The 24,933-nt window shown below is 45.0% G+C and overlaps 1 protein-coding gene across 1 annotated transcript in view; it reads right to left on the reverse strand.

The window, feature by feature from the left end:
- Positions 1-3,895: 3,895 nt before the first annotated feature.
- The window catches only part of LOC146188146 (cytochrome P450 3A14-like), a 73,037-nt gene continuing 51,999 nt past the window's right edge, over positions 3,896-24,933 (reverse strand). Inside the window, exon 14 of the mRNA XM_084605000.1 lies at positions 3,896-4,311. Within this exon, the coding sequence (XP_084461126.1) occupies positions 4,234-4,311 (78 nt within the window). The 3' untranslated portion in view covers positions 3,896-4,233. The remainder of the gene's footprint in view (positions 4,312-24,933) is intronic.

Consider the following 24,933-nt stretch of genomic DNA (forward strand, 5'->3'; position numbering starts at 1 on the left):
AACCTCACAGAAATCTGAAGCAATAAATCCTCCATTTGAACGGGAAGTATTGTTCTCCTCTGTGAAATCCTAAATCTTCGCAGCCTTGTGGGGGAAATAACACTATTGTAACTACTTGTCGCCGCCAGGCTGTCATTTGAACCTTTAAGTATTTGGTTCTCTCCCAGGTGCAAAATTTGATGCTTTAATATTTTGAACTCGCAGCTTAACGTGGACCGCTGATCGAGCGTTTGTCGGCGTTTGCTCAAGCTACTCAATTGGCACTAAAGCTCCCAACGTCTTTCCGAGAAATATGAAGCCAGCGGGTGTATGTGCAAGCAGCCATTCGAAGCAGATCTGCGAGGGGAGCAGTGGCGAATATGTAAAGCAGTCTTTCATTACCCTAACTAGGAACAATCTTTCAATCTTCACGGGCTTGCATCTGCATTTATTTTTGCATGATGTGGTGAAAAATGCATTCGTTTCATCGTTCAAACGCCGTATTATTTTTCAATGTACTCGACGACATGTCAACGAAGAGCTTTAAGTACAAAAGGTGCAGGTGATGTTACAAAGGCACCAGCAAGACGCTTAAATGTGGCGAAGAGGTCCAGGCGAAATAGCGCAAACGTGCGGAGGATGAAGAATTGGGACAAGGAGAAGAAGCATGTGAAACACGGAGCAACAAGCATAGTTAAGATCTTGAGCTAAGACTTCACGCAAAGCGTTAATCAATCATTTCAACAAGGCATTCATTTAAGGCACACCCGTAGTGCTTCTAATGTATGCTATCGATTGTGCTTCCCCGACAGAGTTCGTGCAACTGTAGTGCTCGAATACTGTCTGATCAAAGGGCTAATTTGATGACCTAACTTGGTTGCGGGGAAGCAATGCTTTCGCATTGTAACACGAAGGCAGTTTTTAATGCCGACACCAATATTTCTTTATTTCCAACAAATACATGTTAGAGGAAAAAATGGAGGAGAAAAAGGAAGCAATATGTGGCCCGACAAAGCTCCTTGACAAATGGTTTTCGCTAGGCCAAATGCAGGTGTCAATATAAGTGGTCAAACACATAAACATAGATTACATATTTGATTCGTATTGAACATTAAACTAAACAGCTATTAAAATAGAAGTTTTAGATGAGTATTATAGACAAGATATGGGTGGCAAGAAAACCAAAACCAAATTCTTTCCTAAGAAATCATGAAGTGAATATATATCAACGTTTACTCTGAAGGAACTTTTGTAGCGAGACGCCTTCGATAAAGGCTGTGTATATTGAATGTAGATGTATATGAGTACGCTCAGATATGTATGTATAAAATATCTTCTAAGAAAACGCATGGATGCAGCTACACGTAAGATTACATTTTTGTCACGAATGTTGCACCATGACTCAGTTCTGCTTGCCGCTTATACAGCGTCATAGTCATTAAAGCAAGCTTTACCTCTCTGACTTGGTAACCCTATGGCGTCAAGATGACAACACAAGAAAGAATAACACGCCACATGAACCAACTTTCCTCACAGGCCCTTCTTTTGTAGGTCTATGGCACATAATATTATCAATATATCCATCATACAGAGAAATGTATCTTGCAAAACATAATTTATACAAAAACATAACAGTGATTCCACACTGGCCCTTGTGGGACTACTGTAGATGCACCTACGCCAGTCTAGTACTCTATCCACATTCAGCAGTTCACTACCTAAATTAGTATACTCTTCAGTCTACTCCAATCAAATCATTTCTGTTTTGCCGTGAAATGTGTTGGCCAATGAAACATGCTAACAAGATAACTTTTTTTTTTAATTTGGGAACACACAGCGAACGAAATTTCCTTAGTAGAAAATATGTGCAACAAATTCGGTTATTTATGTAACTAAGCAAATACAAGATACACTGTTATGAAGATGGCGCCATATGGACCTCGTTACGACCGTTTATTAAGTTGACCACGATGACGACAGCGCAGAATCTCGCGCTATGAAACTGTGCAAGCGAACTTTAAAGGAAGACAGGGAGAGATAACTGCTAAAGATACAGTGCACAGGGTCTTTGCTTGCCTCGAAGTTAGGTATTTGGAATGTTTCAGTCTAGATGGAAATTGCTTTGTTCTCGTGAAAGAAATAAAATATTGTGCAAATATTTAGACAATGAATTAGCACACTCAAAAAGTAAGACTGTCGGCAATACACCAACTCCCGACTTGTCAAGACGCTTTAAAGCACCTCAATACACCGCTCATTAATAGAAAACGCTTCCATTGTCTTACCACCTAGTTCATCGAACCTGAACCTGTTTCTAGACGCAAAACTACTCCTGAGAAATAACTCCTTCATCCCCCTACCCTTCATAGCTAGGTTATCATCACTAATGGTGCTGTTTTAGTCTTTTTCATAGATAAATTGTGTAAGTTTGATGGGCTGTTCAGTGATGCGCAGTTGAGATAAAGAGTGCTTCTTCTTCATGTCTGATATAAAAAGGGGCTTTAGCGTCGATGTCTTCTGATTCATCCTTGCAATTGAATAATGCCATCTGAATGAAGACTGCTTAAGCGCACTTTAATTTCGGATGTCTGTCCCCTTTCTTTTACCCCGCCGGGGTGGCGCAGTGGTTACGGCGCTCGACTACTGTTCCCAAGGACGCGGGATCGAATCCCGGCCTCGGCGGCCGCTTTTCGGTGGAGGCGAAAAGCAAAAGCGCCCGTGTGCTGTGCGATGTCAGTGCACGTTAAAGAACCCCAGGTGGTCGAAATTTCCGGAGTCCTCCACTACGGCGTCTCTCATAGCCTGAGTTGCTTTGGGACGTTAAACCCCACAAACCAACCAACCAACCAACCTTTCTTTTGGTCATTTAAGTTTGCACTACTAGCCGCAATCACGGATTTCATCGATGTCTGTCCGAAGCCACTCACTCTCTTTTTTCGTGAACTTGAAGTGGAGAAAGAGAAGGTATCGACGCGCGTCGCGCAGTTCAGTATTGAGGAGTAGGAGCGGTCGCACAGCTGCACCAGAAGCCCCTCTCTCTTGAAGAGAAGGAAGGAAAGTGGTGACGCCCGCATCACGCTACTTAACACTGAAGGGGCGGAGCAGCCGCATAGATGCACCCAGTGAGAGAGTAAGACAGTGAGACAGGGGCGTGTCGTGAGCGTGGCGGCCATCACTGGGCAGCGTTGCACAAGTGTGTGTTACTCCGAAGTGAGCAGTCATATGTCGCTCGCGCGTCCTCAACTTTCGGCATCTCTCCCCTCGCATCAGTCACTCCTCAGCATTCACGGACAGCAGATGTAAACGCTCGGTGCATCCTGGATATCGGCTCCGAGCCGCTAGCCGCGTCGTGAAGCAGTTTGTGCACACCTCCGCGCCTTAACTGGCGCTCGCCTTCAAGCGCGTTTCCCTAGCTCTTCTCTCTTTCTCTCCCCCTAATATCCCAACCCAGACCTTTCGGCCGCAGAGCAATGCATTGTAAAGAGGTACATTGTGCCTGATTTTGTTCATTTCTCAAGATGTTGTAAGGAAAGTTAAGAACGCGGCTGAGCCGCGCATTTGCTTTGCGTCGCAATGAATAACGCCGGGCCGTCTGGCACTGCGGTGCAGGTTAGTCGTGCTCGACGTGCTGCAGTACAACGGTTACAAAAGCAGCGGGATCATGAGTCTACTCATTCTGATATTGCAGCTAAACAGAGCAAGAATCTAGCACAAAGAATCTGGAAACGTGCTGAGCGTGGTAGTAAACTGCTCAAGATACTGAGCGTCGTCGTGAAACGGATGCCGAAGCGAAGACAGGCTATGTGACGGCAAGCAGTGGAAAGGTATAGCAAGGATAGGCAGTGCACGTACATCGTATTTGATTAACTATGCAAATCGGCCGTAATTTTGTTTTCATTTATTGCTGGTTCGCCGCCATCCGAGAGAGCACATATTGATAACCAGGTAAAAATCACTAGTACGGCGTATTGCGAGGAAGCGCCCCGTTTGAAAAAGAATTCCTCTAAACCTGCACTCCCATGCCCCAAGTACAGAACAAACAGCAGCACATCTCACGTTTTATTGCACGCGTGATTCGTGAATACATAAAGCAGATCAGCGATTCAAAGATATAAAAAGTACCGTACAGTTTTGCCTATCCTACTACTTTCTGTTGTCTTCTGCTGCTGCAGTGTCTTCCTACTCAAATATCCAGCAGCTTAACGATGATGAAGTGATCTGTTTCTGTTCGTGTCATCATGCTTCTTTTTCTGTTCACAGGCTGTAGAACTTCAGCCAAGGCCCGTTCTCCGGCGAAGACACCATGGCGTAAGAATCCATCCGCATCTCGCCCTGAAAGTTAAAGGGAGTTTTGAAAAACGTACAATAAAAATAATGAATGTTCAAATGTAGGTTTAATTTCATAAGATCAGTGTTAATTCAATGTATGAGTGGTTAAATAAACACTGCCCAAACCAGGACAACGTTTCTCCCAATAGGAAACGCGTGCGATAGGCTATACTCTGACACTATATGTCAGAAGAGTGTTTCTTAGGTCTATGGAATACAAATCCTTGCAGATCTTGCAAAGCTAAAAAAGGGGGCGTAGATAAAGGAGCAGCAACGAGGCAGAACCCACTAACAGTATCCATTATTAAAGCCATCAAAAGGGCTATAAAGAAGTCCTTTCTTCTTCTCTGCGGCGAACTTTACGAATTCTGTAAAAATGAAACATTTAGGCTTCTAGCGTCACAGAAGATATCCTGAAAACGGCTACTTTTATATTAGAGGCTTACGCGAAATGTTTACACGGCAATAGTATTCAAGGGCCGCATACAGATATTCTGGACAAGTGCAAGAAAATGGCCGATACCAGCAATTTACAGACGAGGAAATAACAACCCCAAGCATGATGAATAGTATTGCCGCTTTCTTAAAACTTGACCATTTAGAATGTCTGGCTTTCATTGCTGAAAGAAAAGCAGCCTTTCAAAGAAAGAGCAGGAAACGTCTCGAATGTGTGCTGTTGATGGACTAAAAGTGCGACCTGGGTGTTTAAAGTGTTAAAAAAATAAGCACTATACTGCATTAGGACTATAAATCTGAACCCATGCAATTTGTTTTTTGAGCTCGGGCTGATTATTTCAGTTTCAGTTGAATTAAGAGGAAGCCAACAAGAGCGCAAAATATGCTGACTCTTCTAAAGAAATGCAAACCAAAACTTTAGCTGCGCTTCAGACAGTAATGTTTATGAAGGGGGTGTAAAGTTTAAGGGAAAGAAAAGTTGGGCGAGTTGCAGGTTCATGGTGGTTTGGTGGGCGCTGATAGCACACAGGCATATCTATATATATATATATATATAAAGGCACCATTCCCGTTTTATCTTCTCTTTGTCTGTGTGTTGATCAGCAAAGGCGCCAGTCCCGTGTTTTCTTCTCTTTGTGTGTTAATCAGCAAGGCGCTAGTCCCGTGTTTTCTTCTCTTTGTCTGTGTGTTAATCAGCGCCCACCAAACCGCCACGGTATAAACCTTATTTCCTGTTGTGGTTTTACAAAACGTATAGATTGTAAATCTACATTCATAGCAGCATTTGCAAAAAAGAAAAAGGGCGTCTAATCAACTGCATTAGATGTACCTCGATATTAGGGGCACAATCCGGTATGACCTTCCGGCCAATCACGAATCAATCTTGTGCTAACGCATTCAGATTCGGTCCCCAATGTTGCAGGCATATGCTCATAAAAAGTGAGCATCTAAAAGAAATTTATCAGCAACCCCCGTGTTGTCTATCGCCGTAGCAAGAACCTCAGTAATATTTTAACTTCGTCTAAAGCTAGCCCCACTGTGCCAATCGGCTGCCATCTTTGCAACTGGTCACGGTGCAAAGTTTGCTCACAATTGACTACATCGGTGAAAGCTTTCACCACTGCATCAAACACTAATGTGAAAATTCGTGGCAACTACTCATGCGATACAGACAATGTGATTTATATGCTTGAATGTTCTATCTGCTAAATTCAGTACATTGGCCAAACCGAAACACCCTTCAGATACCATTTAATATGCTCATTGTGATACACTGCCTATCCTTCCTATAACTACGCATGCAAACATTGTCAAGCTCTCCTTTTAAAAAATGCACGTAACTTTACAGGAATCAAGTTTTAGAAGCCACCATGAACGCGAAGTTCGCGAATCATTCCTTATTCACAAGCGAAACATAGTTTCTTGTGGTCTGAATGAAAACAATGGCAAGCTAACTTGTCTCTCGTCGTAGCATTTTAACTTTATAGTAGCACCTCTGGCAGCTCCTTAAAGGATATTATGTTTCATCGACATTGGCTCCATTTTGCACTGATTGCCTCTTCGCTTGCGTTCCTAGGATCACAGCCCACTGCCCCTCACAGGATGCCATGCTTTACTTGCACTGATATTATCTTCATATCCACCACATCGTTTGCTGTTTGCTAGTTTCACTCGAGCATATTGCTTTCCGCCGTAACATGGACTGATCAACACGTCGTATCTAATAACCTTTCACATAATTCCTTGTGTAATCTACACTGGTACGAACAATTAACTTCTATAACGGCTTTTCTTTGTCTCCGTCGCAATGAGAACACAACTGAATTTTTCATCATGCCGTGATTCGGGTGACTGTTCAATTTATTTCTCTTTTACCGTGCTAAACCACAGTTATACTTCCCTGTTAAATCGTACTGACGTGTTATCTGCGACAGTCGCCTACCGATGAGAATGATACTTCAGTGGATGAATCCCCCCCCCCCCCCTGAATACTGCAGGGTTAAGTGTGACGTGTACTGTACCCATTCTAGCCTCGTGACATTTTGTGTTTTGTGCGCTGAAAGTGACATCTTTTTAAGTGACTTATCTTACTTCCTTTGTGCAAACTACTAAGATGCATGACCTAAGCCCAGCAGTTGTCAACAGTTGTCATTCTAACACTCATACACTCCGCTGAGGCAGTACAATATCGCTCAGCCTCGTTCATCTTAAATAACTATCGAAGGACAGCCAGCGTTACTAATATGAAAGCATACTTACATCTCCCGCTGTTATCGACTCGAGGAAAACTATCCCGCCTCTCACGTTTTCATAAAATATACTACCATAATTCAACATTGCACTCCTTATGGGTTCAACCACCATCCTACATTTCATGTCGCCGTAACCACACTCAAAAAGTAAATTTTCCCCAGTCAAACACAGTTGCCTATTCTAACTCATTTCTTCCCCGCACCTGTAATGATTGGAATAACTTGTCTGCATCCCTAACAAGTATAACTGAAGAAGAAAATTTTAAATCCGCGCTGCAAACTTTCTTTCTTGCTTTGTAATAAAACTTTTTGCATGGTCATTGTATACTGTTTTGCGTATTCTATTTTTATATATTTTTTTACGCCTATGCCATCTTCCTAAATTACCCATGTACCTCGTTGTTCGTTTTCATGTGCTTTGTTTTTCAGAGATTTGTACGCTTATTGCATTACCTTCTGTTTTATATATATATATATATATATATATATATCCTGTATGCGCCCCTCCTCTCTGTAACGTACATCTGTACCCTGAGGGTATTTTAAATCAATCAATAAATAAATATATACCTTGCACCGCCATTACATCACGCGTGTGGAGTCTTGTTGTGATATTTTGATGTTTATTATTCGATAGTGGCTGGTCACGCGTTCTTGGATTGTGCATGTATATAAAAAATGAAGACCGACTGTTTCTTCCTGCATTCCTTGACAAAGGCCGGACCGCGGCCGAAACGTCGGATTAAAGTTTACAGTTTGACTAGCGTGGGCCATCTCCTTTAAGTTTATGCCCTACCAAACCCATTCGAGCTTCATATATATATATATATATATATATATAGGGTGTTTATTTACTGTTTACATATATAATCGGCTCGGAGGACACACGATAAGTAAATGGAGGTCAACATTACTGATTTCATTCGCCAAATTTCATTATTTTGAACTCGTCAGTTTACACTGCATGTTTCGTTCGCAATATTGAAGACTAATGATTCAAAGCTAATACAAATTGCAGCATGTCCCCAAGTGCTACAAGCATTATAATATTTGCGGTTGAAGTTTCAGCCTTTCCGGATTCGATTCGGAAACTGTACGCTATGAGAGGGCCGGAAATCCCGCCCATGATACTTGGTAAAGGTTTTGACGAAATGTTGACGACACCATGGCTGCGACAACTGTTATCACCATACTGCTTTTTCGAAGCCGCTGACGGCAAAAAACTTTCCTCCAAAGTTGAATGCCAACAATGAAAAGGAGCGCGTGCTGCTCACGGAATCAGTGGCTATGCCCTCTTCTCGAGCGCCTGCCTGTCGTAGTCGCCGTCGATGGTCATTTCGACTCTCTTGTGCGCGAAAAATTAACGAGCATTGTGTTGGCAGGCGTGGCTGGCAGCTGACCTGACCGCGTACTGAGTGAAACTAGGGTTATCTGACGTCACGTTTGGCAGGAGCTGCCAGATCGGACCTCTCCTTTTATGTGGAAGGGAAGGGTGAACCTTGGAGGAAAGTTTAGAATAAGTTTGCCAGGACTCTTGCAATAAAGTTGCCCGAGGCTTCATAGCACGTCATGCGGCTTGGTTAAAGCGGGACTTTATATGTAGGCTCGTAGCCTAACCTATCGCGTAACACCGTAAAAGCCGGAGCTTAAGTGACCGCTTGACGCAATCTTCGATCTGCAAGCAGTATGCAATGTGTTCGCCTCAAGGTGCCCAAGCGTTCCAACCACTGATACGCCGAATAATTTCACTTGTCACTTATATTATTCTTACCGAAACATACCAGCCTTTGAATGTTCCAAGGTAGCAGCAGCTATTCGTGCACTACCACCCAAAACGATCTATGTCCCTAGTTAAAATTCCCGTATCACGCCAAACGGGTTTGAACCGGTCCTTTTCTATCCCGTATTAATTTCATACCGGTGTGACCACCATGTATGAAGCTTAAACAGGTTTGCAACGGAAAGGTCATGTCCGGTATCAATCTCAATCTGGACGGTCCGGTGTGGTATGGAGATAATACAGGAGAGACAAATTCCAGTATGCAACTCTTACATGATATCCGAAACCGGTATGGATATGAAACAGGGCGAACCAGATCTGCATGGAGTTCATATAATGGACACGTCATCTCCGGTTTAACTGAAACCGGACAAACCCGAAACGACAGGAACTGATACGGGACAGTGTATATCCGCTTCTCAACACAATTCGGCGGATCGTGAAGTTAAACCAGACAGACCACTTCGGAACATGCCTGCGCCCTGAATAAGCATGAAAGCGTACATATTATACGTTACAACTTTTCTGTATATGTGGAGTACGCGTTGTTTCACAAATATCTAGAAGATATGAAGCTGTGAATGTGTACGCTAGCAAGTACATAGGCGCATCGCGTTGATTTTGCGGGTGCAACAGTCGCTGTAGCTGTGCGATCTTGCGGTGCATCTTCATATCTGCGACTAAAGATCTGCCACCTTCAACGCCAAAGTACAAGCAAGAACGTAGCGTTTCGTTAGCGAGGATAAAAATACGCTCGAGAATAAATTAAACACATCGCTAACCATCGAAATATGCACAGGTTAGCCGGACATCGAGAGTCGCTTCCTGGTGTGTTTACGTATGCAGAACACTTGGTCGGAAGTAAATTCGTTGACGTCGCTGCTCCACTGGCAGCATGTGAAGCTAAAACAAGCAGTATTACTAGTATTGGTGCACCGCATATATCTGCATGTAGCAAAAATTACATGCGTTCGAAGACGATGACAAAACACATCAACACTAGTAAATGGCGACATTCTGAGGTTTGTCTGCAAGAAAGCGACGCGTTGTAAAGATTCAGGGCACGGATAACCCTTCGTGATAGTCAGGAAAAAGATTCAGCGTGTTTAAAGGGCGATCAGTCAATTACGATCAAACATTCTACACCCTACAAATATACACAAAGTACGAAAGAGCAATATCGTCTACATAAACAGAAATATAACCACCTCAAGCGTATTCCTTCGTGGTGCAGTCTCGCTACCACGATAGAGCATGCACAGATGACATGCGAGAAAGGGCAGATAAGTGGAAAGGAACTGGCTTATCAATTTTTGCCAGAACCACAGTGTGCAACCCCTTCTTTACTTCTAGGCTGTGGCAAATGACACAAGTTTTACACTGTGCAAGATTGAGTGTGCAGAAGCTGCATAGGATATTCGCGATTTTTGTGTGGGCTTCAAAATGGGAAAGATGCAGCCGCACGAATTTATTTAGAAGTGTCAAGGATGGCGGCGTGGGCTTAGGGCATCTTTTTTTGCGGCAGATTGTCAGCAGATTTCTGTTCCTGCGTGACGTTCATGATCCATTTTTGTTCACTGTCTGCCAAGTTAGGCTTGGACGTGCACTGCCAGATTTTGTTGTGCCAACCGAATGTTACAAGGGAGGTATTTTTGGTACTTTAGAGATGTTGTTCAAAGTGTGCGATTTCTTTCTGCAAGATTTTCAAAAGAATATTTATCAATTCTGAAAAAGAAAAAGTTGGACAAAGAATTGTGCGACGTTGTTCTTCCGGAGCCCATCTATAGGGCCTAATACAGGGGAGACCCTGGCAGGAATGTACTGAAGAAGATAAATAGAATGAAAGTGCCGGTAGCGGCTAAAACTTTCTTTTTTAGGTTGCACAGTGAAACTTTGCCAGTAAAAGTGTTTTTGCAAGAAAAAGGTTTATTTCTTCCGTGGGGTGCAGATTAAGCATTATACCTAACGTATCGTACAACAATTATGTATATAAAGAGCATGCTTCGTTTCAGGAATACCTTGAATATACGTACGAAGCACTCGAAGTGTGCGCTAGTAAGCATATACGCGCATCGCGTCAATTTTGCGCGTGCAACTGTCACTGCAGCTTGTACGATCTTGCGGTGTGTCTACATATCTGCGACTGAAGATCTGCCGCCTTCAACGCAAAAGTGGAAGCACGAACGTATCGTTTCGCTAGCGATGACACATATATGCTTCAGAAAAATAAAGAAACATCGGTGACCATCGAAAGGTGCAGCGATAGCCGCACACCGGGTGACGCTTTCTCGACTGTTTACATGTAGAAACCCCTCAGCCGGAAGAATATTAATCGACATCGCTGCTCCGCTGGTAGCACGTGACGCTAAAAAGCAAAGTATTACAAGAATTAGTTCACCGGATATCTCTGTATGTAGTAAAACCTACAACCGTTTATAGACGATGAAAAACACATCAGCACTAGTAAGTTATGATATCTTCAGGTTCGCCTGCAAAAAGCGACGCATTATAAAGATACGGGACATTTGTGAACCCTCGTGATAGCCTGGAAAAAGATTCAGCGTGTTTAATGGGCGATCGGTGAATTACGGCCACAAATTCTACAGCCCGGGAAAATATACAAAGTACGAAAGAAAGAAATTAGCTACATATACTGAATCATACCCACTGTAAACGTAAAATGACAGTTACCAATCTAGGAGTTTTTCAATTTAACCATGTTTGGATGCTCACTTTCAAGACTCCACATGACATGGCAGTGTTAGGTGCTCAGGCCGAAATATTTGTCAACAATAACAGATGTCTGGTCATTAATCCCAATCAGCAGGAGAAGGATGTGAAAGTCTACTGGATCCCGCCCCAAATCCATGACGAGGTGCTAATACACCATTCTCAGCGCTTCGGTGAGGTGAAAGGGTGCGAAGCGAAAAGTGGCGCCGCCCGGGTCTGGAGCATATCGGTTCAAGCACACGAATTGTTCAGATCGTGCTACGAGAACCGACATCACTCGAGGAGATACCTCACCAGGTGACAATCTACGGCCGCCCGGTCCTGATCGGCGTGCCCGGCAGAGCACCGCTTTGTTTGAGATTTTGACAGACCGCACACCTACGCAGGCAGTGCAAAGCTCCCTGGTGTCAGGCCTGTCGCTTCATCGGACACCGCGATGAAGACTGCAAGCAGTCTTATGCAGCGAGAACGAAGCGTAGGGTTGCGAAGCAACCGTTGGATGATTTCATGGATGCATACGACATGGAAAAATTGGCGACGACCATGTAATCGCCACCAGACAGTGAAAGTCCGGCGGGTGCATTGACCGAAGCCTCCATTTTTTCCCCACAAAAAGTAGCGATCCCAACTCTCGAGGAAGCTGGGTCTCCTTCTCTCCCTGATGGTCGGGCCAGTAGCAGCACGAACTCGGAAGCGGCCGCCGCGCAGCATGAGGAGCGAACCGAGAGGCTGGACGAAGCCAGTCCAATAGATGTCACTGCGATCATGGAGGTCGACGAACCTTCAGCTCTCTCGAAGGACGTCGAGGGGTCTCGGGGATCAGAATTTGATAAGCCGGTCTCTAAACAACAGGACTTCAGACAACTTGTGAAAGAGGGAGGAGGAAATCTGGAGGGAACGACAACGGAAGGAAGGCGCACTGCGGAAAGAAACAGAGACGACAGGTCGGAAAAAACCAACACCAACCCCACCGATGCCATTGACGAACCCAATGTCAAGGAGGGGAAGAGAGAAGGCCGCCGCGCGACGAGGAAAGCCCTTGCAGCTGCCAGCCACCCTTGAGAGGTGGAGAGGGGAATTTCGGTGGGTGGTAGCGGGGGTGGCATGCCACCAGTCCGGTAAGCTTTCCCGCCAAAATGGATCCCTCCCAGCTGTCGCTTAAAGTGGCCACCATTAACTTGGTGAGCCTTATAAAAACAAAAAAGAAACGATGGCTCTTCGATTTAATTAATGAAAACAGCGTCGACTTGCTCTTTTACAAGCGACCAAAATTCTTCCTTCGTTACTTTGGAGCTCAATTCTGGTGTTTCCATACAATCACGACTTCAAGAGCAGGAGGCACAGCCATTCTCATTAGGAAAAAAACGTCGCCATTGTTGACTGCGAGCTGGGAGCAGACGGGCGCTTTTTTCTCGTTGGTGCCCTTGTGGGGAGGGAACTGACTCGCTTTGTGTGTAACTACACCCCAAATGAGACAACGGCACGGTCCGAGCTCTTTCGATCTCTCCGTCCTTCTCATCTTGTCCCCGGAATCGTATGCTTCGGAGGTTATTTTAACTGCGTACTCAACACGAGTGATAGAGCGGGCGGGGGAGGCGGTGTGGATGCGTCGGCGCGGGTGTTAAGAGAGGTCCTGTGCGATTCTGACCTAGTGGACGTGGCGCTCGGACGAACGGGGTCGACTGCGCGCTACACCCGCTGGCGCGGCACAGCGCAGGCTCTCCTCGATCGCATCTATGTCTGCGGTGAGGCGCTCCATCGCGTCCGCAGCTACGCCGTCTCTCCTGTGTCTTTCTCTGATCATGGCCTTGTCTCGTGCGTGCTGGTTGCCGGAACATGTCGAACAGGAAAAACGGTGGAAAGTCAGTGGATAATGAGCTCGACTGTCCTTTGCAATGACGAGTTCTTAGATAAAGTAAATAAGGAGATTGGTAGGCTTAAGTCTGTTTCGGTTAATGCAGTAGAGTGGGAGTTATTTAAAACAAAAGCCACAGAGATCGGAACACAAATTGCCGCGTCCGCTAAAGCTAAACTTCGGCACCTCACAAGCACCATTCAGGGCCTTGTCGAGGCCAACAAAGAGATGCCGGGAGACTTTTGTGATTACATTCGGAAAGTTAAAGAGGAACTTCGACTTCAGCTGGAACGGCGTTATTGGGGCGCACTCGTCCGCAGTCGGGAGCAAAGAGTGCAGTACGAGGCGCAGCCATCAAAACTCTTTTGTGGCTTTGAACGGGAGCAGGCTGCACGGGTTAGTATACGGGAGGTTATTCACAGCCGTACCGTTGCGCGAGGGCACGGCGAAATGGCGCAGGTCTTCGATGAATACTATCGCAAGCTTTTCCAGGCCGGAAAACCGCTGGATCTCGTACCATCCGAAGTCCTGAGCGAACTACCCAAAGCTCCTCAGGAGATTAGGGAGGCAACAAACTCCTCATTGACTGCTGATGAATTAGAGCGCGTAATTGCAAACCTCCCTAAGAATAAAGCACCCGGACTGGACGGCATAATAGCCGAATTTTACCAATTCTTTAGAAATGATCAGCCCATTACTAGCTGAAGGTTTCGCAGATATAAGGAAATGAAAACTTCTCCCTCGTTCAATACGGAGCAGCAATTTAGTCCTAAATCCTACGAAACCTTCCCCTGAATCGACCCCCGACGTAGCTGATTTCAGGCCAATCAGTCTTCTTTCCACGGACTATAAGATTCTGGTTAGAGCCCTCGCTCATCGACTCGGGACCGCCCTCAGCACCGTGGTGGGAGGGCATCAAACATGCGGCTTCAAAGGGTGCTCCATAAACACCAACTTACACCGCATGAGGACGGTCCGCGATGCGGCGGATGTAGGGCTCCTTCCTTTCGCCTTTCTCCAGATCGATTTCAGAAGGCGTTTGATCAGGTTGACCGGGCTTTCCTCTTTTCTCTCCTTCAGCAGTGCGAAGTAGGTGACGACATAATAGATTGGCTCAAAATTTGTTACACTGAAATTAGTACTTCAATCGTCCTTAACGGTATACCAGGCGCGCCGATACAGGTGAATAGATCAGTATGACAAGGGTGTCCGATATCGCCTGTTTTCTTCACCTTGTATCTGGAACCTCTATGTCGCATTGTACTTGCGTCTAAGACCATCAAGGGTTTAGATCTCGGCGGCCAAGAACAGCGCGTCATCGCATACGCGGACGACGTATCCCAGCAACAAGTGGGGAAGGTTATTCGATTTGCAAACTCCTTCTATCAATTTTCTGTAGCCGAACTAAATTTAGAAAATCGCAAGGCGCCTGGTTGGGAGACTGGAGAGGGAAGCCCCGCCGACTCTTTTGGAGTAGAATGGACGGAAAAAATTGACAAATACCTAGACGTTAATCTAGACATTGGCAAAGCGATCATGAACAGGTGGCAACCCAAACTAGCTGCCGCTGAACGGAAGCTAGACCCATGGCGGCCGAAACACATAGCCATGTTCACGAAAGCCTATGTATGCAACGCGGTGGTTTATCCGGCGGTACTATACTCAGCCAGAGTGACCACAATCGACAGGGGCTCCGTGGGAAGGCTACACAGATCATGGACAGTCTCCATTTGGCGCTCTACGGTACAGCCCATGCGCCGAAGCAATCTCTTCTGGAGAATGGAGCGAGGCGGACTGAGCTTAGTGAACGTAGAACTTAAACTTGTAGTCAAAAGGCTCATTTTGTTTCGCAACCAAAAGGATAATTCCCTTCGCGCGGCCACTCAGTGTCTAGGCTCGCCGCACTTGGCCCCTTAGTTGGCCACAACTAATCCAATATGTCACGGCATGAGAGACACAGCTTTCTACAAAGAGGCAGCGCAGTCCCTGGCGCTACTGCAAGGGCTTTTTTCGTGGGAGTACCTGCTGGCAGTAAAACCGAGAAAGCTTTACAGGGACTTGCTGGCACAATTTCTGCAACCTCCAGTATATCGGCAACCACCCATAGGGGTGGGCAAGACTGATCTCCTCAAGCGAGTCAGGAAGCTGCCCGTTCCAACAGGCTCCAAGGATTTCTTCTTCCGTTTCCCCACAGGAGGTTTGCCCGTGAAAGCTCGTCAGGAAGAGCGGGGTTTCTTCCTACCATTGGGCGCAAACTGTCTCCTGTGTGGCCGGCGGGAGATCGCTCAACATGTCTTTATGGAATGCAACTCGGCGTACATCTTCTGGGACGAAGTACAGGGATTTGTCGCCACAGATTTAGACGTCACATGGCCAGAGCTCTTGTGTCTCGATGCGCCTTGTGATTGTCCAGAGCTGCGAGACATTGGGATAGTGCTAGCGTTGCATGCCCTCTGGCGTGCGCGCGTGGATGTGGTGGAGTGTGTGCGTTGGCGGAAACCAGCGTGGCGGCACCTGGTGGACAAAATAGAGTGGACAGGAGCGCACTGGAGTCCTCTGACTCCGATGACAGCCTGCAGGAGGAACTACAGCGGGGCTGCCGCGCTGTGATGGTCTTCAAGACACGCCAGTACGAACGGTTTGGGTGCCGCTGATGGTGCACGCAGCGTTGCCCAAGTAATTTTTTTTTTCCTCTGATTTTCCCCTTGGTCGTTTAGTAGCGCACTTCAGGCTTATATGTTAAACTTTTTTTTACCCTTTCTTACCAGACCCCTCGATAAAATTCTCTATTGTGCATGAATCTCCCCTCACGTTTCTTATTGCCGACTTTAACGCGAGAAGCAATCAATGCTCTCGGCTATTGGCTGAGTTGCAGCCTGTATATATATATGTAAATAAAGGTTTTTTTTTTTTAGCGGAAAAAAAAATCCCGCTGTAGAGCAGTGGTCAAGGTGCCCGTCACGAGACCATAAAGTCCAAAGTTCGGTTCCATACTTGGCGATGAAAGTTTTTGCTTTACTTTTTTATATTTTATTTATTTATTTTAAAATTGTAGTCGTATTATTTTATATTTTTGAATGCTTTTTCCAGCCTGGCGACTCGTTTTCTTTCCTCGTAAACGAGGACCATCAACCATGGAGGCCATTCCAGTATCAGAGATCCGCGCGGTTTTATTCCAGACTTTCGAGGGCAGTACAGGCATTTCCTGATATAGCCCACAATCCTGTATCCCAGATCCTGTACAGTAAACCTGAATACGATTGCCTGTATGAATTTCATAATAGAGTTTTCAGTAGGTGGTGGTGATGAAATTTCAATGATCATAATCAAGGATTGTGTTTATTTACTAACGCTTCTCATGACACACGTTATCAACTTGTTTTTATGCACGAAAACGTCTCTTACTGCTGTAAACTAACCATGATATCGGTATACAAAAAAAAAAAAGAACCAAGGAAAGACGTCAGCAGCTATAGACCTCTCTCGCTCATCATCATCAGCCTGACTATATCCACTGCAGGACGAAGGCCTCTCCCATGTTTCTCCAAGTAACCCGGCTCTCTGCTAGCTGCATCCACTTGACCCCTGCGAACTTCTTAACCTTATCCACCCACCTAACTTTCTGCCGCCCCCTGCTACCATTTCCTTCCCTTGGAATCCAGTTTGTTGCCCTAAGCGACCATCGGTTATCCGCTCTTCGCACTACATGTCCTGCCCATGTCCATTTCTTCTTAACTTCCACTGGAATGTCGGTTACTTCAGTTATTTCTCTGACCCACTTTGCTCGCTTCCTATCTTCTAATGTTACCCCTACCATTTTTCGTTCCATAGCCCTCTGAGTAGCCCTCAAGTTAAGCAGACCCCTCTTGATTAGCCTCCTAGTTTCAGCCCCATAGGTGAGTACATGTAAGATGCAACTGTTGTATACTTTCCTCTTGAGTGATACCGGTAAGCTGCTAGTCATAACCTGCGAGTGCTTGCCAAATGCACTTCATCCCAATCTTATTATTCTTGTTATTTCCTTTTCATGGTGCGGATCTGCCATAATTACCTGTCCTAAGTAGACATATTCGCCTACTACTTCCAGTGCTTCGCTACCTAACGTAAACTGCTGTTCCTTCCCGAAGCCGTTGGATATTACCTTAGTCTTCTGCATATTGATTTTTAAGCCTACCTTTCTACTTTTTCTGTCTAGGTCATCAATCATTATTTGCTGTTCATCCCCCAAGTTACTTAGCAAGGCAATGTCATCAGCAAATCGCAGATTACTGAGGTATTCTCCATGTATAACTGCTCCCATTCCAAGTCTCTGAATACTTCCTCTAAGCAAGCTGCGAATAGTAATGGGGAGATCGTGTCTTCTTGCCTAGCACCTTTCTTTATGGAAATTTTGTTACTTTCTTTATGCAGAATTATGGTTGCTGTGCAGCCACTATATATATCTTCCAGAACTTTCACGTACGGCTCGTCTACCCCTGATTTCGCAATGCCTGCATCACCGCCGAAGTTTCAACTGAGTCAAATGCTTTTTAGTAATCAATGAATGCTATGTATAAGGGCTGGTTATATTCCGAGCATTTTTCTACCACCTGGTTGATGGTATGGATATGATCGATAGTAGAGAAACGTTTAAGAAAACCTGCTTGATCCTTTTCTTGATTGCAGTCTAAGGTTGTCCGCATTCTATTAGCGATTACCTTAGTAAATACTTTATACGTAACAGGCAGTAAGCTGATTGGCCTGTAATTTTTAAAGTCCTTAGAGTCCCCTTTCTTATGAATGAGGATAATGTTTGCATTCTTCCATGGTTCCGGTACCGTCGATGACACCAGGCACTGCGTATACAGGGTGGCCAGTTTTTCTAGCACGATGTCCCCCCGTCCTTCTCCGAATCTGTAGTTATCTGTAGTTGTCACTGGTGGAACGTATGACTGTTTTTCCCTACCGCTAATCTCATTACGTGTTAAGTGGAGAAATATGGAAGAGGCCTTCGCCCTGCAGTGGGTATAATCAGGCTGATGATGATGATGATGATGATGATGATGAATCTCATTACGGTCCTGACTACTTTGGCTACTGTAGAGATCTGTATATCGTGATGACGTTGCTCGCCTTGTCCCTTATCGCATACATCTGGTTTGTGCCTATGCCCGATTTCTTCTTTACCACTTTAAAGCTTCACCCGTTGTTTACAGTATGCTGCAATTTCTCCCTGTTATGCTTCCTTATATCGGCCACCTTGCGCTTATTGATTAGCTTTGATATCTCGGCCAATTCTATCTGGTCTATTGGATTGGAAGCTTTCATACTCTGGTGTTTTTTAATCAAATATTTCGTCTCCTTAGACAGCTTACCGGTGTCCTCTCTAACTATCCTGCCGCCTACTTCTACCGCGCACTCAGTAATGATATCTCTGAAATTATTGTTCATTGCTCTAGGGTAATGTCGCCATCCTCGGTTAGAGCTGAATATCTATTCTGTAGCGAGATCCTGAACTCTTCTGCCCCCCCTCCCTCACCGCTAATTCTTTGATGGGTTTCTTTCTTACTAATCTGTTGCGCTCCTTCTTCAGATTTAGGCTAATTCGGGACCTCACCATCCTGTGGTCACTGCATCGCACTTTCCCGATTACCTTTACATCTTGCATAATGGAGAGGGTGGCACACAGTATGAAGTCAATTTCATTTTTGTCTCCCCGTTAGGACTTTTCCATGTCCATTTCCGGTTCTTCCGTTTGCTGAAAAAGGTATTCATGATTCTTAAGTGATTGCGCTCTGCAAACTCTACTAGTAACTCACCCCTGCTATGCCTAGAACCAATGCCTTAGTCACCTAATGCCTGGTCTCCTGCATGCTTTTTCCCTACCGTCGCACTGAAGTCGACCATTAGTACATTATACTGCGTCTTTACTTTTCGCATTGCCGATTCCCCATCTTCGTAGAAGCTTTCAACTGCCTGGTCATCATACTACATGTGGGTGCATAGGCCTTTACAACCTTCAGTTTATACCGTTCATTAGGCCTAATTGCGATGCCTACCACCCTCTCATTAATACTATAAATTCATCTATATTGCCCGCTACATATTTATTGACAGGGAAACCTACTCCTAGTTATCGCCTCTCTGGTAAACCTCGATAACACAGTACATGCCTATCCTTCAGCACAGTATATTCCTCATTCGGCTTCCTTACCTCACTAAGCCCTATGACATCCCATTTCATACCCTATAGTTCCTCTAACAGCACTGCTAAACTAGCTTCACTAGCTATGGTTCTAGCGTTGAACGTTGCCAGGGTCAGTTTCCAATTGCGGCTTGTCCAGTGGAGCCAGGAATTCTTAGCACCCCCTGCTACGTCACAAGTCTGACTGCCGCCGTGGTCAGTTGTTCCGCAGCTGCTGGTGACTGGGGGCCGGGGTTTTATGGAGCTTATCATGAGAGGTTGCGGCCAATTACTGCACCAGGGAGGCCAACTCCTGTTCTGGTGAGGAGGTGCGTTGCCGGATGTGTTCACCGGAATCAGGTCACACCCCAAACCTGTTTATGCAATTCCATCGACACGCGGATTGTTTTTTTAATCAGGTGGAGAATGGCGCGGTACCGGGATTTGAGCCACGGTCGTCTTGCAAGCGAGGCGGATGTTCTACCGCTACGCCACCACTGCACTCCTTATCTCGCTACTTTCTAACAAAAATATTCAAAAATGTGTTGCACATCGATCTCCTCTTCTGTCTAAAAGGCTAAATTCATGCTGAGCAGCATGGCTTTCTTCCTGAGCGTTTTGTCGAGACAAAGCTTGCTACCTTTCTGAACTCTGTTGCTCCAAGGGTGACACTAAGAAGCCAGCTGGTTGCCATATATATTGACTGAAGCAAAGCTTTTCATCTTGTGAACCATTATATGCCGTTAGAGTGAATAATGCGACAACAGGGATTGTCACAATTTCTTTACGAATGATTTTAAAGTTAGCTTAATGATTACGTAAAGATTGTCAACTAAATGAATGCGTCTCATCTGCATATCTGTTAAACTGGTGTGCCACAGGGGTCTAATCTGTCGCCTTAACTTCATAATATAATTAATAATGGTGTTGTGGACTGCATCAGATACTCTGGCATACTAAAGTTTGCTTATGATCTGAAAATTTTTTCGATCTGTGGACGTCACCACAGATTGGAACATATGTTACAGGAAGATGTGGATTCCATATGCGGTTGGTGCGCACGAAACGGTCTCATGACCAATTGTAACAAGACGGTAGCTATCTTCTTTACGAGCAGAGAGAAACCAACGTTGTATATAACGACATTGTAGATGGTAGTTTTGTATACCACATTGATGTTCGCGACTTGGTTTACACCTTGCTTCCCAGGCCACGTTTAACATCCAGTTTAACAACCGTTACAAGGTCTATAGTTTCTGTGCTTCAAGAATCATAATACATGCAATGCCACAAGAAATTCCACGTCGAAATGCTGCCAGTTTCGCTTGTACAAATCACTTGTCTTGACGAGATTGAATTTCTGCCGTGTATCTCTAGAACCTTGACCATTACGCAGTGTGATTGGCCAAACGTGCATAGACGCGTTTTATTATAATTCTCTGCGATCGGCGCTTCGGCACGCGGTACTACTTAGACTGCAACCGCATTTTGTCGTCCTTGAAGCTTGTCTGACTTTATAGAAGGCGTGAGTTACGTGACACTGTTGTCTTACGAAAATGTTTGCATAGTATATTGGCGGTCCCATGCTGACAGCCGCACTTTATTTGAATGTGCCGAGACCAGATGCTATATGCTGTCGGTCATTAGGAATTGCTGACGCGAAGTGTATATGAGCAATGATGCGCATCCAGCACATGTTCAACAAGTCTGCCGTTCCCAAAATACCTGCTGAAGACTATTTCGTGAAAAAAATAGTTTGCTTAAATGCAAGCTTCCCTCTCTCATCTTTTATCGGGTTAATTTTTTTTTCTCTTTGGATGCTGCACAAACTTAGCCACGTATGTCCTCTAGCTTGGCATGTGTGTAAGGGTCAGGCGCAAGCTTTCTTGCACCTGATTTATGAATGCTTTATGTATCACAGTGCAGCAATCTTCAGGCAGAACTGCTGTTTGCCAGTACTTACAGTATTCAATAAATAAATAAATTTATCTTCTGGGGTGGAGGGTGATTATTTCCGGAAGTCTTTTTTTTTTTCTCTGGTGATCACGCAGGGAAAATGAAGGCTGACTACAGCAGTGAGCGTTTCACCGCGAACGATTAGGAATGAACCTATTTGCGGCCAGCGCTTCCACTATTCAGATTTGTTCTTGTCTTCAACTGCACACTGAACATTCAGAACACGTGCAAGATTTGGTGAAACGCAAGTATGAAAATACAACAATGTATAGGAAATCTTAGGTATTCCTTCTAAGATATCGCCGAAAATTTGCAATGGCGCTTTTATCCTGACAGCACCGCTCATTGAACGGCCATCCTCCCTCCTTCACTGCCATTTCTGATGTTGAAAATTTCAAGGCAACATTATCTGCTACTATTTAACGTGCATCGATTTTGTTTTCTTGCTGCTCCTTTCTTTAATGCCTTCGAGTCCGGAAATTATGTGAAAATAAATGGAGATGTACTCTGGTAGGAAACATCCTTTTCAAAGTAGAGTTTTCAAGTACGAAATGCTTTTAATCTGTTTCTCCGCTATTCAAGGAAAGACGTAGGAAAATCAAAACGCACACAAAGCTGAACTAGCGCATTTACTCAAATCTAAGCACCCTCTTTCTTCGCGATCGCGATGCCCAAAAAGAGAGGAGGAGGGTTGCTTAGATTCGAAACATCTAAAATATCCCGTTTCCTCTTTTTTCTCATCGATACCTTGACGAGAAGTTGCGCGAGAAAAAACAAACTATTTGGAAAACATGATTGCAACGCTCTTGAAGCTCAAACAATGACAGCACTCTTCAAGCTCATTCCGACCTGAGTTACGGAGGCCACACAGCTGATACCCCTCTTCCTGTCTCTGTGTTCTCCTTGCGTGGTGACTTTAATTAATTCATAACAAAGCAAATCAATGCAAACATGTCATGTCTGCGCCTTCGAAACGTACTGAGATCCGCCGAATGGCCGCCGATTGAAGTTCAATGTGTCAACACGCTGGTAGAGTAATCGAAATCGCTCTCGGCCAGCTGTTCAGTACTGCAGCGTCAGAACGCAGCACTACAATTAAGCTGGGACTGCGTCTCATCTCCGGTCTCTAACTTCTCCGGCTCGACTGAGCGCAAATAGCGCAAACCGCTTCTTTCTCTGGCCTGTTCATGGAGCATGGACCGATTTGCTCTGTTAAGCATCAGAAAAAGATCACCAAATGTAACTCACTAGTTGTGTACCAGATTCTATTGAGCAGTGGTTTGATCTACATAGGGCAAACCGGTAGGTGTCGTAATGAGCATGCCAGTGAACACTGGAGGAATGCGCGCAATCAATACGGAAGCTTCATTGCAGACCATTGCAAAGTCTGCTAAGGGTTGCGTCCGGTATTATGCAAGACACTTTTTTTAAGCCCCGTAAAGATAAAGTAGAGCGAGAATTAGTAGAGCTTATTTCATCAAGAAAGCAGGAGGTGTGTGTGTTAGCAGGCCATCCATATCGATCAGCGAAGCTGATGCGGCTTTACTTGAAGGAGTCCTGTAGATTCTATACTCACGGTTTTTTGCCTTATTCTTAATAAGCGTTCGGTTTTTAACTCCTTTAGAAACTTTTATTTCGTGTTACATTTACGCTGAGATGGTTCTCTCAGATTTTAAGCTTTCATGTCCATTTTGTTTTCGAGTTTCCATTGGTCATTATGCTTCCTCTGTCACATGTTTAAGCTTTCATGTGCCTCTTTTTTTCAATGTTTTTGTTGGTCTTTTTGTTAGTCACTGTCACCGTTTTTTGCTAATGCGGGAGAGGGGAAAAATAAAAAAGTCTCGCACTGGGCTTGTCTTGGGCACGAGCGCAGCTGTGGCATGTGGTTGACTTCATGGTCCCGATCGTTATTTGTGTTTTTATGAGCTTGAATAATCTTGGGCCTCTTTCCAGCAAGTTGCTTTTAACGCTGCCGCGCTCTGCTTGATGAAGTATATTTTTTAACTGGCGCTCTGCACTGTGATGAATTTTATCTGGCCTGTGACAAACAGCACCTGTTATCTCAATGCTGCAGGTGGATGACTATGTCATAGGCCTTTGTGATGCGGCTTATGTGCTTCTTAAAAATATAAGGGTTCGCGCGAATAAACCTCAGTTCAAAGTTGGCTCCTGTCCTGTTGGTTTGGTGTTCCTTCTTTGTCATCATTCTTTTCGCGCCGTCCTATGATTCAGAATCAGCTATGAATCAACTAGCCCGAACCAAAGTACTTCTCACGCTGTTCCTTCTTTGCACCATTATGAACCAACTTGCCAGACCTGGCTATAAATGAATCCTCACCGTGCAACAGTTAGAACAGAGATGCGAAGCCGATAACTTAAGTGGCGGTCAGTAAGTTCCTTAGCATGATACGCAGAAATGTGGCGCAACAAAGGCTATCACATGCGAAGAGACACAACACACGCGCACCACCGCGTTGGGTATTATGCAGCACCAATTTGCCCCTCAAGCTGTTACCTTTAGCATGAGCTGCAATGTCATGCGTTCCAAAATGGAATTCACTTTGACTGCTTGAAACAATTCTAGCAGTGTCCTACCACGGACAAAGAAAAATCTTTGTCGCCGTATTGATGACAGCTTACCCTGGCAACTGTAGAGCTTCGACGTGAAAGCTATTGACACCTAGTGGTTTCGAAAAATGTCTTCTCAGATATGATTTAACACGTCTTTTTTATTTCATATTCTTATTTTCCTTGCTAAGCTTGTCTGAATCGATGACCAATTCAGGTAATCTAACTACTAACTACCTTTACACTCCGATTTTACATTTCTCTCCGGCAGGTTCGGTGCCACAGTATAAATATTTCATCTTGATGCACATGATCCCAAGTTTCTGCCACAGCTTCCCTTAGAAATGTCAACCCCGCTGCACACCATTGTCTGTGCCTCCATGTAAAACCAGCGTTTGCAGGTGCTCAACGATAAGCAGCGTCACGAAGCGCGCAGTTTATGACGACGTCAATACCTTGCAGGCAGCCTGATGAGTGATGACCATAAGTGGGGTGCCTCGATGCCAGGCACTCTAACAATGAGAGATGCAGACCGCCACTCCACGAAGAAAAAAAGAACAGAACGGAAAATTGCATTCCCCACTTCAGCTCTAGGCTCCAGCTCATCCTTTTGAATGAAGATTCGTGAATGAATGAAATCCCCGTTTTTCGCCGTATGGCGGCACTCAACTAATAAATCACCCCCACAGTGACAGAGAGGGGAGAAAGGTAGCCAATGGGGGAGAGTAGGGAGAGTAGGAAAGGACAGGAGAGGCCTGTGGACGGTCTGATCGGCCACACTCTGCAGGCATTGTAATCTAGAGGAGGCGTTCGTTAATGCTACCCGTTTGGGTGGGTTGGTGGAAAGAATACTACCTTGAAGAAT

Source organism: Amblyomma maculatum, chromosome 5, assembly GCF_055883805.1.
Source record: "Amblyomma maculatum isolate TAMU_Amacu chromosome 5, ASM5588380v1, whole genome shotgun sequence".
NCBI lineage: Eukaryota > Metazoa > Arthropoda > Arachnida > Ixodida > Ixodidae > Amblyomma > Amblyomma maculatum.